Source organism: Empidonax traillii, unplaced genomic scaffold, assembly GCF_003031625.1.
Source record: "Empidonax traillii isolate 1590-97213 ecotype Southwest subspecies unplaced genomic scaffold, ASM303162v1 scaffold132:size1788729, whole genome shotgun sequence".
Lineage (NCBI taxonomy): Eukaryota > Metazoa > Chordata > Aves > Passeriformes > Tyrannidae > Empidonax > Empidonax traillii.
Window position 1 is genome coordinate 907,153 of NW_020955325.1, and position 19,291 is coordinate 926,443.

A 19,291-nucleotide genomic window follows, 5' to 3' on the forward strand; every position below is an offset into this window, starting at 1 on the left:
ATCCGTCCAAGTGCTGGATTGTAATGGCATTTAATCAGAGAAGGCTTTGATTTCTAAAGACAAGTGCAAACACTGAAATATCTGCCTGTGGAACAGTTACTTATTCATGTGCAAGTGTAGCTGAGGAGGAGCATGCAGCTAGGATATTGACAGTGAAAGGGAAATCTGGAGGGGGGAGTTCTAAAGAAATGAGCTGGCAGGAATTGTGAGGGAAGACAGGGCATGGCAGGGTTAAGAAGGGGCACCCGGAAACTGAGCTCTTCCTGTTTCAAAACACAAGAGGATTTGAAGTCTTAGTTGGGAAGTTACATTTGAAGGGGCTGTTAGAGCATGGAAGAGAGGAAAAATAGACTGAGAGGCTCTCAGGAGGGTTGTAGCATACTGTATGCATGAGGAAAGGAAGGACAGCAATGCTACTTAGAGCATGGATTTTTAAAGAAGATCCCAAATGGCACAAATACTCCTTTTACACCCATTCTGACTGTACTTGATTAATTCAGACAGACCTTGTCCGTATACAAGTCTTAACATTATCTCTGGTCTGATGCATGGGTTCTCCGTGTCCTTCCTTGTGGATTCTCTGCCCATCTCCGCAGAGCCTGCTGGATCAACAAGCTGTGGGAGCTGTGGAGCTTACAGATGCACTCATGGCATGTGCTGTATTTCCTCCAACTAACCAGCCAATTTCAGGTAGCCAAGTGGAGAGTCCCCATGATCACCCTGCTTTGGATTTGAGTCAGGGAAAGGAAACGATGCCATGTACTTCAGGTCACTAAGAGCCTGTTCATAAGCCATGGATGATTCAGAAGTCAGAAAAGGGTTTTGTCCAGCTGAGAGTTGAAAGAAAACAGCTAAGGTACTTAAGAGGAGCTATTGTGCACAATTATTGCCATCTGTCACCACATCCTACTGTGGCTTTTTGCTTCTTTCCATTACTAAATGGTTCTGCATTGGAATGGTGTCTCTTAGCTTGATAAAGAGCCCAGCTACCTTCTTGTGACTGACAGCTTTGCAATTTGAAATATGCTTTCAGTGTGGGATTTACCCTTCTGCCAAGAATCAGGAGCTGCAGCCGTGTAGCTGCTAAAATTTATGTGGGATTTTCCCAGGGTGGGATCCTTTTGTCAGCACAAGTGTGGAAACCTCTCATGTTTCGAGTATTTGTGCTCATAACACTCAAGTGTTAGATGAAGCAGAGCAGAGAAGAACACTGTTTCTGGGGAAGATGACTATTCTTGCTCTTTGCACTTGCTGATGTAGTCTGGGGAGAAGTTTCTTTGCAGATTCTCCTGCATTTCATCTTGTCTGAAGCTTAGTAAAATTCACAAGGCACTGGCAAACAAGGATAGTGACCTCCAGCGATTTCAGCCTTTGAACTGTGCAAAGACACCAAGTAAATGAGTTAAATTACACACAAACCCATTTCTTACTGAAAGTCAGTCCCAAGTGTCAGTGTCAATCAATTGCTTAAGTCCCACCAAAATGCTTTACATCAAATCCAAGGAAATACGACTGCATTTCAAGCCAAGGGAAGATGATCCCCATGGTCATTTTGGGTCTGACAGAGATGCAAGAAGCAAGTAAAAAAACCAGTAACTGGTCTTTTCTACCTGCATCCTTTTGAGAATCTGGACAAACTTATCAAGTTAGTCCCTCAGTTCCCAGGGTGAATGAGTCAGAATATTTCTCCCCACTTAAATGCCATGGAAGATGGGGCATTGAGCAGGAAAATAATTTTCTCAGTCCCCAACAGAGAGTACAGGGTATGCTAGGAGTGCTCTCCAGGAGTCCTAAAAACTATTCCTGTATCTTAATGACATCATGTGTGTCCAGACATCACCTTGCCTAGATGCTAGATCAGTGCACAGTGATAATACTGCATAACAGAGCACTGTTGATCCTCACAACTGGATTAGAGGACAGAGTGCGAAATCAGATCTCTTGTGTGTGACCATCCTGATCTGCTATGGACAAGAGCCATTTCAGAGCAGAGCACAGAATAGGTTCCAAACTGTGGCAATTTTCTATTCATACCCTTTGCTAATTTGACACCAGTTTAATTGGGCAGAATTGCCCTAGCAGGATTAAGCAAACCCTTAGATGATGGCTGTAATAACAACAATGAAAGAAAGCAAAAACCCAATACAGTCTTCAATCCAATTAACCTTCGATTAAGGTTCCAAAATCAATGCTATTATTTTGGCTGGAGGAGGTAATATTGAGCCCTGAGAAATGAGCTGCACAACGACCTTTATTTTTAATGAGATCAATAGAAGTTAGTGTCGCCATCTCTTAAAATAATTGGCAAATATTACGGCCAAATTAAGGCCAGAGACTAGTATCTGCTCCTGATCTAAAGAGACAGTCACGGATGGAGATGGGACAGAAAGAGATGATGCCCTATCAGGCAGCTTCATCTGGGACTTATCAGGGGCAGGCAGTGAGATCATCTCTGCAGGACCATGACACAGGATTTTTTTCTTTGCCTTTCTTCTTCATGTCAGTTGGAGGCATGGAGCCAGGACCGCTCTAGCTTGCTCACAAGTCCAGGGAAGTATCAATGACTTTCCTCAAATAATTCAAGCTGATTTTTTATATTGCAGCTACCCTTGAACATGATATATGTGCTATCTTTTTACTGTAGGAGTACTCACAGCCTCGATTTTGCGTGCATTCTTTCTTGTCCAAGAGGTTTATTGCTAACTATTGTGTATTGGTGTTTTTAAAGATACTCATTTGTGATGGACTTTGTAGTCTGTTGTTACTGTCACATTGCTCTGTCAGCTGGGTGTGCTGATTTGTTAAAAGGAGAGTTCCGTAGAGGGGCAAGGGTGACAGGTTGTCTAGGCTTTCAAAGCTGATGGCAGCAACATATTGTGGCTGTGTACAAACACAAGAAGAAATATATCACTGCTGCTACCTATATTTCAGCTTGGGATCTTCTGAGTTAGATGACAGAAATGCAGTATGTGTACTTGTTAAAATACTCGATACCCTGGATATGAGTCCAGTAAGTAGAAAAGGTGGGGATTAGTAGGGAAATTGCAAAGTAGGTAAGAAACCGATAGAAGCAATGGTGGAGAGAAATTACCATAGTGGAATTTTGTTTACTCTTCAAACAGATTTTATTTAATAAATTGGTGATGACTTCAACACAAACAGAACTGTGTCAAGGACAGAGTTGTTGATGACACCAAGTTGAGAGGTCTGACACTGTAGAGGAGAACCAGAGAAGCAATTGCACTTGTTAGCCTTGAGGACTGAAGCGATAGAAAGAGATAAAAATGAGCAATACCAAGTGAAAAGTCATGCACTTAAAAACTGAGAAGAAGAGTTTCTTAAATAGATTGGGAGTTTGTCAGAGGGAAATGACATTTTAAAATTAACTTTGGGATATGAGTCAGTCACGGGGTGTGTGTTTCCTGTTCAGTGCAACTGTGTAAAAGGCAGGTTGACACCTAGGGATACACCTGGTAAAGGAGCATCCTGTAGAAATGGGGTAGTATTTCTTCTGTATTTATGCTGATTATTATCTGACTGGTGGACACATTGGAGTGGTAAATACTGGAGAGAGATGGAACTAGTTAAACTCTAGGATTATGATAGCTAAGGAAATAATTTAAATTGGACATTATAAAAATCAGGCTTGGACTTAGGGGTAAGGTTTTGACCATCTAAAGGGTAAATTTTTGGAACAGCATCCAACATTGTGCTTTCTGTCTTACATATTTCCAGTGAAATTGACCAGTTTATAGAGAGACTGTACAGTAACAACCCTTAACATTTGCACTGCATTGTTATTTTCTGGTGTATTGGCTTGTAACTCACATAGGATAGTTTTTTACATGTAGCATCCTTGCCATATTGAGTATATATTATGGACTTCATATGCTTAGGTTGGTGAAGAGTTATTCCAAGTCTGGCTGTTTTACATGTATTACACTGTTTGATTGTTGTCTGCAATCTGTTTATTCCTCAGCTCTGTTTTTTTCAAAATGAAAACACTGGCTTAAAATGTGTGGTTTATCTGACACAGTGTCATGGTCATGTCACATAATTTGGCAATGGCAGATTGCTATTTGCATTGACTGGTAAGGCCACAGGCTCACTTGGTGACTGTAGTCATGATGTTCTGCTGCAGCACAGATACGCAAATGGAACTTCTTTTAGGCAATAACACACCTTCTGGCAATAGCACATGCCTGTGGCCAGAGCCAGAGCCTGATGTCATCCTGACATATCAAGCTCAGCTCTGCTTGCTGACTAGCATAGTCTTTGTTCTTATTTGTTATGCCTAAATTATACTATTCTTAGTAACACCTCCTTTTGCTTATTTGTGTTTTGTGTAGCACATTCAGAACTACAAATGCTTCTGTTTCCTTGCTTTTCAAACCTGCTAACATTGATAGATTCCCCTCCTCTGCCATTCCTTAGCCAACTTTGGAATCTTCGGCTCTTTTAATCTCTGTCCCAAGTAGATGCCTCCTGCATTTTGCTCATTTATTTGCTTTCTCTGAACTCCCTCTATATAGTCTGCATCTTTCTGTTAATGAGATGTCTGGAATTGAATGCAGAATTCCAAGGGTGATTATTATTTTTTTCACAATGTGCAGCAGAACAATGCTGAGGGATGCTGGTAATGATAAAGACCCTATTGTGTTGGATGATAAACAGGAAAAGGACTGATGACCTCTCTGTGTCACAATAAAAAACCTGTGTGTTAACTTTGGTCTTTGCTTCTGTAAATCATTGCAACCTTTTGTCTAATTTGTGATGCACCTTCACCCCGAGGTCTTACACAGCCTAAATGCTTGCTGAATTCCTGAGCAGAGGTTTTCATATGTCTCTTTTCTCATTTCACCTAGCTACATTCTTCCAAAGTGAATTCTGTAGTGTTATTTATTCAGTGGCCTTCTTAATAAGAGTGGAATAAGTGCCCATAGGGACAAGGCACAGTACTGGAGAATTAATGTATATAAAGGTTTCATGTTTTTTTTCCTAAGCCTTTTCTCAAGAAACATGAACTCCTTTTGTCTGAATTGTAATGATAGGTCACTGTCCACATATTACACTCTAAGCTCTAGAGTGTAAAGCTTCCTGGTTTTTTTTACAGTTTGATGGTATTGGTGCTTTCTATCTTAATTTAATTTGTATCCTATTTTAGAGGTATGTCGTCAGATAAAAATACGTGAAAATACTTTAGTGTGCAGCACAGCTCCATCTCTTACACTAGGTAACTTTTTTCTAAAGTAAAGACTGTTTATATGCTTATATCATAAATACCTGTAAAATGTCTCCTGTATGCTAATGAAATAATACAGAATGCATTCTTCTGTCTTAAAGAAGCCATAAGGTTTAGTTTCAGTAAAGATACTGGAGAAACTCAAAAGTTGCATACTGGGGAAAAGGTAAATATAGGTACAGCAAGGAAGGGAGAAAGGATGTGGACATTGCAGTGAAGATTGTCTTGTACCCCTGACCCAGCCTGAGTGTCTGAGCAGACCTGTGACCCTCTGTTTTCATGGCAACATGAATCGTGAGCTGCTTTGGTGTTGCACTGTGGGCTGCAAAAGGCTGTGATGATGGATCTGTGCAGTAACCTGTCTGCTGAGGGTGACTCAGGAGTGGGGGCCTTCTCTGCACCTGGAGCCTGCAGCTGTATCGTAAGATGCTGTTATGAGGGTAGCATGGATAACCTGGTGAGAGGCATTTTTGTAGGATCCTATGATATTTGTGATTGGAAGTGACCTCAGGAAGTCTTTTATCAAATCTTCTTCTAAGGCAGGGTCAGTTATAAGGTCAGACCAGCTTACTCAGGATGTTAGTCAAGTCTTTAAAACCTCCAAAGATGGAGATTGCACAATCCCTTCAGCCAGGAACCAGCCAACAGGTTTGCAGAACTGCCAGCCCTTGTCCAGACTTGTGTTTAGTGGGCATGAGGCATCATGTTGTGCCCCAGATTGTCCCCAGGCCCTCATCTTCAGTAATTCTGTGCTCTTCCATGTCCCTGGAGAACAAACAGTTGAGGTAGGGAGGGCAGAATGTGGTTCACCCCGTGTCTGCAGCATGTTGGGTTTGATGGTATGATCAGTCATGATGTCCAGGTCCATTCCTTCTGGTGTGCAGATCCCTGGGAGGTTGTGTGAATGAGTGACTGGCTTAAAACAGACTATCTGCACATCCTTGGACTGTCAGCAAGTGCTACTCAGCTCTTCTAGGAGATCACAGCACCAGGTATACTTTGGTCCTATCTAATTTTAGAGCTTGTCGGTCTAGGAGACCTATAAGAGTCACTTCATGGCTCCAGTGATCTCTGCTGGTAATTCAGAAGGGAAACATCACTTCTCTCAGTACTCAAAATAACACCAGTATGACATTAGGGATGCTGCACTTTGGGAGATCACAGGGCTGTGCTCTGCCACCTGTGTGGGTGATTCAGCATGGGACCAGCATTCACCATGACTCAGCAGTGGTTCCAGGTCCCACTTGAGGGACAGAGTATTGTTTCACATGATCCTACAGCTGTCCCTGCTGGCAGCAGGAAGGTTTCCTGTCCTTTCTTGTCATTGGTAGTTACTTGGGCACTATTCATATTTTCCCAGAGGTGGCTGCATCTCAGAGGTGGGTAAAGCAAGCCCTTTCCTGACTGGCTGGTTTTCTGCTGGATGAGCTGTCATTAGTACCCCTGTTACCTCTTCTACCACCTCTGCTTATGGTGACAGCTGCCAGTTTGCTGCTTACGCAGTGTGTCTGGAGACATGCTTGGAATAATTTATAACAATTGTCTTTTAATTGCTTGTTCAGCACTCTGCTGTGTAGCACTGTGCTGCTCTGGGATGGCAGGGAGGGCTGGTAGTGGGATGGCAGGGCAAGGATGCTGTGGTAGTGCATGGCAAGGGATTGATTCTGTGCCCTCGGGATGTTTGCTTGCTCCTAGGGGGTTTTTAACTTTAATAACATCTCTTGGTGATAAGGAGTAGTAGCATGGAGGGACACAGCAGTGACAGGATGATTTAAACAGCCTTTCTGTGCTGCTTCATCTTCACAGACATTGCAAATCAGATTAGCACGGTTCTGTGGAAAAGAAGAGGGAAAATGGGGGTCAGTATGATGGAGGGGTGGGAGAGGGAACCCATGTTCATTCTGGTGATGAGATTAACAGGCTGAGTCTCCTCTCACCCCTTCTACACTGGGTCCTGCTGCCATTCATGGATGGAAACACCTGACTCTTCCTCCAAGCAGTCTCACCCACCCCAGCAGTAATTTCTATGCCTTCTCTGTGAATGCATGTCTGCCCCTTTCTGCTGTCCTACTTTCCTCCTCATTACCAGAAACCCCATTCCTACCCACAGATATTTTCTCCTTTTTATGCCAGACAAGTGTTCTTAAATAATCCCTGATCCCACAAATAACTTCATGGTTCTCCCTACATGGATCCTTCCCTCAATGCCTTGGGTCACCCTGCTACTGGTAGATGCCAGCAGCCACGCTGTGCATCTGTCAGTGTGAGGAGCTGCAGGAGCTCTGCATGGGGACACCAGCACATATAGACCCTTCTCCCTGTAGGATTGCCATATGGAGACTGCCTCCCTGGCAGGCACCCTGCTGTGGGTGGCAGTGTGTGACCATCTCTGTCTCCTCACAGATCTCTCGCAACTTGGGGAAGCTCTACAGCGAAATGATCTTTGTGAACGGCTTTGTGCACTGTGACCCACATCCAGGCAACGTGCTAGTGAAGAAATGCCCGACCTCTGGCAAAGCCCACATTATCCTCCTGGACCATGGGCTCTACCAGGTATGGGGGGCTTCCAGAGCCTTGCGAGGCTGCCTTTGGGCATCAAGGTGAAAGAGCACACCCAGCTGCAGCCTTGCCCCTCTGAGCACATATGAATACATTTTTCCTGTTAGTCTCATAACTCTCCAAGGATATTTTCTGACTCTGAAATGGGGGATAGAGCACAGCTAAGGGGCACAAGACTTTCCTCCCAGTTGCCTGTCCTCTGTGGGTTTCTGGGGGGCCATGTCTCCCTTCCCAGGTGCTGAGCGAGTCATTCCGCATGGACTACTGCCGCCTTTGGCAGGCCCTCATCAAGGCCGATATGAAGAGGGTGCAGAAGTACAGCCGTCGGCTCGGGGCAGGGGATTTGTACCCTCTCTTCGCCTGCATGCTGACTGCCAGATCTTGGGAGTCTGTCAACAAGGGTATTGACCAGTCACCAGTCTCAGCCAGGGAGGTAGGTCCTGTGTGTCCTTCTCTAACGTGTGCCCTTCCTTCTCCTCAGGTACTTGCACCACTGATACTGCAGCAGTGCTGGGCAACCCCTGGCAACCCTGTAAAAATTTCTGCAGTGATAGCCGAGCTAGAAAAAGCCAGGACTCCTTCTGCAGTGTGTTTTACAGTGGCTGAACCTTATTTCCCAGATTCACTTGTCATGGGCTGCTTAAATTTTGTATCATATTTTAATACCTAAGTGTTCACCATTTCTAGCAGGAGAAACATTTGTAGATCGTCCTTTTCTTAAAAAAATGGTGGGTGCAGCTGTGCAGGGAACCGTCAAGGAAGCTAGGATAAGGTAGAGGAGGTATAAAGGCTTAGTGGGAAGACATGAGAAGGATAATGCATTATCACTATTCATGTAAATGACTATCAGCACTGATACAAACTCCTAAAAACTCCTGGAAATTACCTCCCAATCAGAAACCCTATTAACTTGGAGTCAAGGTTGCTTAACTGCAGATCCTGTCAACTCAATCACTACAAATCTAGGAAATTGCCACTTACGTCCTCAACCCTTTCATATCCACACATACTGGGATCCTTCTCATGCCTCCTCACACATCTGACACACACACATCACCTTAAGAATGGTAGCAGCCCCTGTCAGTTGTGCGGTTTTAAAGAGGGACATATAGGATTTCAGCCAATGGACTAGTGTCTGTGAATAGAGGGATGTTGTATCCTATGGTTTGCTTTTATCCGTGCACGATTTGTAGTAGAGAGGACAAATTTCACTTAAGTAGCGTTATAATATTGTCCTATGAAATTCTCTTATGAAAGTTCCCTCATTTTGATGGATGTGGCAGAATTTGCTGCACTGGCTTACCATTATCCATAGCAATGAGGAGGTCAGATACCTTGGGTAATGGATCCCCCCCTCCAGTAATTTGATTGCTTCCTACCTGAATTAATTTCCTGCACATCAGAAAGAATGCAGTGACTGTCTAGCAGATCTGTGCTTGATCTGGTGAGTTCTGGAGCTGGTAGCTCCAGAAGAAAGTTCAGAGGCACCAAAGTGAATTGGCACAGAGCTGGCTCCAATACTACAAAGCCAGCATTGAATCTGAGCTAGTGAGCAATGTTTATTCTCAACTGGCTTGTGAAGGTTATGCCAGAGGTGTAGCAGCAGCCGCATAGTGCCTTGTGTGTGCTAATGAACTTTGTCATTGAGTTGAATTGCGTGTATGGAACCAGCTCTGTTGTCTTTGCTTACATGACACAATTAATGCTGAAACTAGATAATCCTGCAGCAGATAATGGGGAGCTGAGCAGATTTGCTGTAGCATTAGGAAATGAGCTTCTGCTTGCCCTTACTTTAGAGGTGAATTTGAAAGATTTTATCAGCAGCAAGAGCTGAGTGCTGTGTAGGCAGGTACCATCAGCATAGAAGTTCAGAGAGTGTGCTAGAAGATGTATCGACATGACAGTAGCCTGTGAAACAAGGAAGTAACCCACCTGAAACAAAATCTTATTTGTAGTATGTACTTAATCTGGGGCACTGTATCTCGAGAAAGGTTTGATGAAACTGGGGCAAGTCCAGTAGGAACATACAAGGACTAGTGGTCAAGCAGATGCAACCCAGGAGGTAAGTCTGAGCAAGTTAGGGCAGAAAAAAGAGAAGGCAGATCAAGGAGAATTATAGAAGTGATATGAGGATCTCTTAAAGAGTGCTGCAAACAGGACAAGAAATCATGGGTTTAAATTCAGCTAAACATGAGAAAAGCCAGATCTAATGGCAAAGCCAGTGAAACGCTAGTGCAGATGTTCTGGGAAGGCTTTGAGCCACGCTGCTGGAGAGTTTTAGGTGCAGGCTGGGCAAATGTATGAGAATTGCCATAGGTGTAGTTGTTCCTGCAGTAAGCCAGGCCCAGGCAGCTGATCGCTCAGGGTGGCTGCTAGCCTCATCTCATCTGATTTTATGATGTGTTTTGCTCTATCCTGCAGCAGCTTCAGCAACTGCAGCCAAGGGGCTTTTCTCAGGTCCTGTGGCATAGCTTATTTCTTCCTCTGCACACAGGGTTTGCCCTTGACAGAAAACGACAGCTCTGATGACAGATCATGTGGTTGTTCTGTGATGTGGACAAGCAGCTGGAGCTAAAAATAAAAAGAAAAGAAATAGAAAAGAAAATGTATGTGTGGAAAATAAAGTAGGCTCTGCAGTAATGCTGGCTGGGATATGGGATAAGAGATAATCAGGGAGGAATTTTCTCCCAACAGATAATGGAACAAAACATTTAACATTTAGGAGAACTAAGCATCTTCTTGCTGAAGCTTTGTATATTTGGTCAGTGACAAAAGCAGAAGGACACAAAGATTTGTCAGCAGCAAAGCAACCATGGCAGTGTGTGAGATGTGTACATCTCTGAGCATCACTACCTGCACACTCAGTTTGTGCAAGTCTGTTCCTTTCTAATAAGTTTGAAGTACACAAAGAGTGTGAGATCTCACATAATGAAATATAAGCCATCCCTTGTTCCAGAGGAGAGAAGTTTTTAGCGCTGTTGTTTCTCACAAAGGAGTCTCCCTCGTGCAAGAAGTTATTTACTGCTCTCCACATGTGTCCTGCTGGATTTTGGAGATTTCAGGTATTCCAGGGACTTCTATTTGGATTTGCTGATTAATGTCATGGCCTCTGTAGGAAGAGGTAGGGACACAGTATGCATATGGGATCAGCTCCCCACCACACTGTGCTACATTTACTGGTATGGTGAGGGAACTCTGAGGTCTAAAAACTGGCAGAAGAGATGGGGCTGGCTGTGTTGCATGCTATGGTGGCTCATGTTTGGAGGAGAGCTCATCTTAAGTGGCTTAGGCTGTAGCCTGTAAGTTATCACTGGGTTCTTACAGTGGGCAATATGTTTGTTGGAATCTGGAGAAGCAGCAAACATGAAAGATCACCCTTTGCCTGCCTTAGACTTACACTCTTTGCTTAAACATCTGCTACTGGCTGCTGTCAGATAGGATATAGATTGAGATCTGAGAGATGACAGTTTTTGATCTTTTGGGTTATCATGATGCTTAACTGCATAATGCTTTCTCAGTGCAACTCAGCTCTGCTGAGTTGTGTTGAGGGCAGAGAACTAAACGAGACCTTGGAAACACCTTCATCTGTATAGCATAGAGGCCATCAGTTGCATGGGACAGCAAAACAAGGAGTGGCCTGGTTGTCTTTGCAGCATGCCTCCACCCCCCTGAGCAGTCCTGTGCTACCTGCAGCTCTGACAGTTTTGGGGCTGGTGAGGTGAGATTCAGTTAGAAGACTCCAAGGGCAGTAATGAGGTGTGGTTGCTGTAGGCTGCCTGGGGCCAAGAACTGAGACAGCAGTGAGTGCCTATTAATCCTGCCAGTGAGGGCACAGGACCTTATCTCACCGAGGGGCAGGTGGGACATGGTAAGAGTGATCTGTGACTGCTGCGAGTGCTTGGGACAGCCCAGTATCTGCTGAAGAGGACAGAGCTCTTTAGCCTCAGACCTAGTCATGGTCTGTAAAAGCAGTTTCTTCCTGCCAAATCTCAGCTGCATCTGGACCTGAATTTCCCACGCACTCTGAACTTCTCTCTCTTTTCTCCCTGACATGACCTGGCTGGCCATAGGACATGGAGATCCGATCCAACGCTGCTACTTACTTACCCCAGATCACCCAGCTCCTTAACAACGTCCCTCGCCAGATGCTGCTGCTGCTGAAGACCAATGACTTGTTAAGGGGGATTGAGTCAGCCCTGCAGACACGGGCCAGCGCCAGCTCCTTCCTCAACATGTCTCGCTGCTGCATCAGAGCCGTTTCCACGTGAGTATCTTCTCCAGGCACCAGAGGCCAGTCAGGGAGCAACAGGAGGTGACTGTCCCTGTGGTCCAGGAGCTGAGGGGGGACCCAGGTCCAGCAGGCCAGTCAGGGCCCGGTCCCTTGCAGTTGACCAAGGCGAGCAAGGCAGACCCTGAGATGGTGGTCAGGTCCAATTAAAAGTCTATATCATAAGGCAGCATCATGGTGATGGGGCAGGTCTAAGAACAAACCAGAAAGTCTATAGATCTGGTCTGGTGGTTGTCAAGCAGGTCCATGGTGACAAGACTGAAGGCTGAGGTTAAGCCAAGGGGTCAGTATGTGAGCTGAGGTCTAGGTCATGGGGCTTCACAGCAGGGCATGAGCAGGGACCATTACTCTTCCAGTGTAGCTCAGGAAGGAACTGAAGGTGCAGGCCTGAGATTAACTGTGGCTCCTGGGCCTATGAGCAGAGGGTTGGACAGGACCGTTAAAGCTTATTAGAGCCCCTCTCTCAGGGGGCCTGATAAGGCTCTGACTTGACCTCTCGACCTCTTAGCTGTGGATCTCTCCCCCTCATTATCCCATCTGCTGTGATCTTACCCTTACTAAGTTACACATCTCAGTCTCTGTCTGTGGTGTTCTCACGTCCGTCAGCCTCTCCAGAGGACAAATCTGTTACCGTGGGGCTGGGGACAGGGATAGAATTGGAGGCCTTAGGGTAAGGGTTTAGGATTTGGCCCCCTAGAGGAGGTGAAGGGGCTTCCTGCCCATTGCAGCCTGATTTAGGGGGTTAGGGCTGACTGCGAAGATCAGGCTGATTTTTAAAAGCCAGGAACAGGAGTAGTGCAAGTGATTTCCATCTGTGAGTCTTACGAGTCAATGCACTTCTGCCTCAGATTCCTCCTCCTTGCAGATGAAATTACAGTTATTTCTCTGGCTGATGAGGGACCTATGAAGCCAAATTAGCCTCTGCTTCTAAAGAAAGGTGAAGAAATACTTTTCCTGGAATCAATGTGTTAGGATTTCTGGACTCTTACAAGTTTGCTACGGGGAAAAGCTATAAGAGTGTGCAACTATCCCTCTTAGCTGAAGTGAAGCTGGGCATAGAAGCAGAGGATGCCATGACCCGGGGTTGCTACACACAATGGTAAGAGAACTGGCTTCACAAGGGAGCAGGCTGTCTGTTCTGCCAGATTCATTCTAAAAGGCAGTCCCTAGCTCCTCAGAAGCAGTACTTGGAGAAAATCCGTGCTTCCTGGGGATTCTCCAGATGTTACCCTCCCCTGGGGAAGGTGAGATTTACTGAAGATGTAGGACAGGCCTTCTTCCCCCTGGGCTGTATCCTGCTGGATCTAATGCAGATGTTTTTCTCTTTCTAGGTACCAGAGGAACAAGAGTCACTCGCTTTACAGGAGGGCCCAGATCTCACTCACAGAAACCCTGAGCCTGTGGCAGATCAACTTGTATGAACTCTTCCTGTGGCTGAAGGGGTCCCAGCTGGGGAACTGGGTCATTGCTCTCCTGAGACGGATGCACCATTCCACATACTGACATGAACTGGTGGGAGAGGCCCGGGTGCTCCCTCCCTCCCTTCTGCTCTCCACGGCACATTTGCCTTTCTGACTTTATGTCTATTTTTGGGTCTTATTCCACATTACCCACTGTGCTGTCCTTGCCTTTTACAGCATTAACTTCTGTGGCACTGAGAGGTTGAGTTGGTACCAGAGCTCAACTGTTTCATGGTTTAGGAAAAGGAGCTGTGTGATACCTTGTGTCAGGAAGGACAGGATACTTTATTTCCCCATCTGAGCAGGGTAAGTTCCACTCAGATTCCAGTGGACTACACTGGAAGCAAATGCCTCTCCTTGGCTCTTTCTTAAACAAATCTTACAGAACTTAAGAGAATCCCAACCCTACCTAGAATGCCCCAAAACATTTCTCAGACCCTTAGAGAGAGGTAGTAAGTCCCTTTAAAATGCAAGAGGGTGTATATTAGTTTGAGCAATCTCCTTAGTCTGATTTCTGTTCAAGTGTGCAGAGTTTCTCAGAGGAGTGAGACCTTGTGGAAAGTTGTCACTAGGGCTTCCTCTCCCAGCACCAGGGAAAGGGGACACAAATGGTGAGAGTGGTGGACTGGGAGTTTGACTTTCTGAGGTCCATCTCCAGTCCTGTCAGCAAGTGCATTTGTGTTTTTGGACTTTTCCTGACCTGTTTCCGTGCATGTGAAATGGAGGAAGGGGACAGTGATCTTGCCTCTTTTCTGAAATGCAGGGAAGGCATTCAGAATGACAACTCAGGACTCTGAAACTGCTGGTAATGTATGTGTACTGTACAATACTGCCACACAACAAAATAAACATGACCTTTGGCGGGAGGGATACCTGGCTGTGCACTCAGAGTTATGTTTGGGCCTCTAACCTCAGTCCTGTTTCTATTTCCCCACTGAATGGGTGATGCCAGGCAGTGCTGGCAATTCCTTGCTAGCCAAATGAAAGGACCACTTGGTCTTTCCTCTATCCAGGAGGTTTGTTCCACATCCTCTGGTACTGTCTCAGATGTGCGTTGGGATGGGATGGAAGAGTAGACATTATTCTACTGGGAAGGATGCACCACACCTTGCCACCCATATCCATGCTGAGCCTGACTCCTCCCTGCCTTTGGGAATGGGCTGCAGCACATGTGAGACATCACCACCCCATGCCACACACTGAGCATTTCACCTCGTCACTGCCTGTGATGTTTCAACTGCTGCTTCCTCAGACAAAAACCTGCCACTTGCTCAGTGGTGCAAGTGACAGATCTGATGACTCTGATTCTGCAGTTATGGGACAGCTACAGAAGGTCTCACCCAGAGGCCTGCTTTATGTGAGATATATTTAGGATCCTGGGAGATGTCTCTGCTTCTTGTGAGAATTCCTGTAGCCAGGAAGGGTGGATGGAAGTGACTGCGTACATCATTTCAGCCTTCTCAGAAACTGTCTTGGTGAAAGGGGACCTGAAGGACAGGATGGGAATTTCCCTTTATTGCCAGAAATTTTGCTAAGCTGAGGGTTGTTACTCAGGCACCAGGATATGCCTGGTGCAAGCCGTAAGAAGGCCAGTCTCCCAGTTTCCATACAGTTTCCCAACTTGTGCAGGTGTAAGACCCCGCCTTGAAGTGAGTCCATTTGCTTGGGAAGGGAAGCAGGGGACAGAGTGCATGTGAATGAGTGTATGAGTCCCTGAGGAACCAATTCTTTTGCTGGCTTTGTGGGAGAGGGAAGGGATGTAATCCAGAAAAGGTACCTGACTTCAGGTGGGCTTGGGCATGATGAGTTGGTGACTGCAGACATGTGGCTTATGACAGTGACTATGTACATGTGCAAGAGTGTAGGCAGAGCACTGTCTCAGCACTACCAAAAAGTGATTGGCAGAGTTGTGGATAGGGAATTACTGATTGTGGGTTTTTGGTCTCCTTCTGCAGTCAATTGCTTGACCCTGGCGTTAGCTCTCTAGCTTTGTGAGCTCTTCCTACTACAGGGGCAACAGCAGGAGCAATGTGCTCTCCCGTCTTTGATAAGAGCAAAAAAAGAAACCCTGTCAAGACTGAATGTCCTTGCAAAGCTTGTCCCCAACCTGTGCAATGACAGGTCAGATATTCCCTTGACTTCTAGGTTGGCGTCAGGGAATGGAGCGGTGGTAATTGCGGTGACGAGACTCCTGAGTCGACAAGGAGTCAGTCACAGGGGCCCTGGAATATTTGTCCTGCAGCCTGTATATGACTAATCTTTGCTCATGTGAGTAATCTGGCTGAATCAGTGCCTTGCTCAGGCACTTAAAGCTTGTAGGCTGGCCAGCATGGGTGAGCCTATCTTGTTCTCATCACAAGTAGAGCTCCACTCAGAATACTGGCCTGGTGGACCCAGTTAAAATCCCAGAGACCCTCCAGCAATGGTCACGAACTGCACATCCTCATCTTGTAGCTGCCTTTGCAAATGCCTTTCCCTGCTAATGGCTGGATATGCTGACTAGAGGACCATCTGGATCTCACTAACATCTGTGAGTAAAAGCTCATCCCACAGTGAGACCCTCATTTCCAGAAGATTCCCTGTTATGGAGAGGCTCCCTGCAGCTGTCATTTGCACTGGCTGTCAAGCCTGCAGCCCCCTCTTGGCCATGCCTGTTCTTTTACTCCTTCAAAATCGCAACATCACACAATTGCTAGTTCTGCTACCCGAGTAAGGTTCTGACTCTAAAAGTGGTAGGGAACGAGCAGCCCCTCAGACTGGTTTCTGGCAGTGTGCAGCAGGCAAAGAGCAGGGTGTATTTGGCAGAGCTTTGTCTATTGTCATTAGCCTCTGCTGGGAGGCTGTGTGCTGCAGTGTTAACAGAGGGATTCCTCCATCAGTTGTGCTCAGCTCTCACCCTTTCCAGTCAATCAACAAAAGAACAAGCAAACAAATGGAGTTTGACCCTTTAACATTACTGCCTTGTCTTTTTGCTGAAAGCTCTCAAAGGTGAATGTGTTAAAAGGGTTTTGAAAAGACACTTTCTCATCCCAATTTGTGGTTGTCAAACATGGGTAACCTGGATCATCTCTGTGCACTTGGTCTCTCCTTCCAACCTGAATTGATTGGTGTTTTTACCACCAGAAAACACAGCCTCTGCTGCTCTGCTTGCAGCTGCGAGCAAACTGAAGTTTGGTGCAGACACTAAACATTGGCCTCGCAGAGACTCCTGGACCCACCAACTCTTTCTCAGGACTAACATGGGAGGTAAGAGCTGGGGCCAGATTTTCAAAACTTATGGGCATCTTTCTGCTTCTGTAATATGAAGTACTGTGTTGTAGCCTTGTATCATCACCCATCCTAAGGCTCTCAGTGCTCTTGGACATGTAGAGGAGCCAGCAGACACTTCATCTAGCATTTAAATGTACCATTATTACATCCATTGGAGGTAGAAAACGGAACAGTTTGGGTAAATGAAGTTGCCATGCAAAACTGCAAGAATCTAGGGTATGAAGTAAACATGCTTTTGCACATCCAGCTGAAGAAAAGCCAGAGAGAGAATTAGTCCAGGCTGAAAAGCATAGCCTTTACCTAGCCCCTCCAGTGAACTTTAATGATGATGAGTGGTGGCACACAGATTTGCAGATCAAGGCTGCATGGTGCCTCTGCCATCTTGCAGGGGCGTATGAACCTCATGCAGTTGCAGCATAGAAGCTTTCCAAGTGAATCACTCCCTGCTTCCCACAGCACGTAGTGTGTGAACCGTGACTTGAACGCAGCCTGGCCAGCACCAAAGCCATCCCCCTCATGATGACTCCCCCTGAGTCACTGGGGCCACTTTCCAGTGCATCACTTGGTTGGGCTCTTCCCCCACATCCACTTTGTATCTCTGCATTCCCTTTGCACTGTCCCCCCCATACCCTGAATTCAAAGGGTGTGGGCAGGCTGCTGGGTGCTGGAGCATGCAAGGAGCTGTCACACATGGCAGGCTGTGCCAGGATGCCCAGCATTCAGGTGGAAGCAGGGGGAGGGATGCCTGGAAGGGCACAGCCCTCAGGGCAGTCAGTACCTTATCCCTTTCACCTCCAGACAATTGAATGGCTAGAAAGGGGATGGGTATTTCTTCCTCCTTGGGGCTCCTCTGCAGCCTGAGCTCTTGCCATCCCCATCTCACTCAGGGGATGTGCTTGTCTGGCTGATGGCAAGAGGTTTGTATTGTGGCTTTCAAACAGAACAGAGTAAACAGCACTGATAAGAGGGGTGTGGGCTGGGGCCTTGCCTTGTACTCAGAGGGGGAGTTTGCTGGTGCTGCTGAGGTGGAGGTAGGAGGGATGCTTCAGATGCACACAGGTCTTGGGATAAATCCAGGTCTCCTTGGGGCTGCTGGTTCTCTGGTAACTTGAACAGAAGTGTCCTAAGGTGTAGCAGGGTGTGTAGGGAAGGAGCAATTGGAGCCTTTGAGTTTGCTCATGATTTCCTTCTTAGTCTCCTCTGCAAAGCAGCAGAAGGGCTGCTCTCTGCTCTGCGCCAAAGAACCATCGCCTGCCTGCAGGCTGAGCAGAAGGTCTTGACTGCTGTAGGAGTGCAGCAGTTCCCAGGGAATCCTACTTTCCGATGCTGCCCCTGCTTTGAGCTCTTGAGCCACATACCTGCAGCTTTGCACCTTGGGCAGCAGTGCTGGGGACCAGGACCTCCAAAGTTTCCTAGAGGAGCATCCTTTGTGCCAACAGTGGGCAGATCTAGGGGCAAGCTGCTGCCACCACTCCATGGTCACTGCCTCCTGCCATGCTGTGTGGAGAATCTGAAGACCCAGAGGCATTCTGCTCCTTCCCGTTGACAGTCCCCAGTGCTGCTGGCTGGGAGATGATTGCTGTTGTATCCCTGTTGATGTGAGAGGACTCGGCCTCAGCTGCTTTGCCGCAGTGTGGTGATGGCCGGTGGTTAATGTGGCGTTGGTGCTCCGGGCAGGCAACAAACTGCTCTCTGTAGAGCAGTGGGAGGATGCACGTGATTCTGAGTGTTTGCAGCAATTAATTTTGCTAGTGAGTCCTGGGAATTTGGAGATGGGAGGGCAGGAGAGGTGAAGAGGGGAAAGGCAAGAGGAAATTAAAAGGAAAGGGAAGGGAAGGAAAGGAAAGGAAAGCTGGAACTTAGCATGGTTCTAAATGGACTCGTGATATCTAAATGGTTCTAGACTGCACTGTCTGATTTTTGTTTCACAGGTCACCCAGACACTGTGGTAGGCAGGTTGCTGCCTCCCACAATAAAGAGATCCCACTTCCACCTCCTGCCCCTTGCACCAGTGCAGTGTGGCGTAATATTGCTGAGGGATAATGGTCTCTGCAAGGCCATTCAGAGCCTTTTTTTTTGTTATGTCTCTGTAGAGCTGTCCTGTGGCTGTTTCCCCCAGGTGGGACTGATGGACTTTTCTCAGTTGTTGTTTCAGCAGATCAGCTGGCAGCTGTCACTCTGCCAGGGATGATGGTCTAGAGGATGGAAAGCCCCTAGCTGGGAGGCAGCCTGGGTCCCCACTCCACCAAGGCACCAGGGCCACCAGGCTCCTGCTGGCATGGGGCTGGCCCTCTGTCAGCGTCACTGAGGTGCCTGCAGAGTGTGGGTCATCCCCCTTCCTCCAGCAGCTTCTTAAGTCCTGGCCAGGACTGTAAAAGAGCTGGACAGTGAGAAACTGACATTTGTAATTAATTGATTATCTGTCTGAGAAAAATTATCCTTTCCAAGAATCATACAGGTGACATCTTACTC

At 46.5% G+C, this 19,291-nt stretch overlaps 1 protein-coding gene across 1 annotated transcript in view; it reads left to right on the plus strand.

The window, feature by feature from the left end:
• The window catches only part of ADCK1 (aarF domain containing kinase 1), an 81,892-nt gene extending 67,473 nt beyond the window's left edge, over positions 1–14,419 (plus strand). The window contains 4 exon segments of the mRNA XM_027883674.1: positions 7,646–7,795; positions 8,037–8,234; positions 11,872–12,065; positions 13,421–14,419. Coding sequence (XP_027739475.1) covers positions 7,646–7,795; positions 8,037–8,234; positions 11,872–12,065; positions 13,421–13,592 — 714 coding nt within the window. The 3' untranslated portion in view covers positions 13,593–14,419.
• Positions 14,420–19,291: the final 4,872 nt, after the last annotated feature.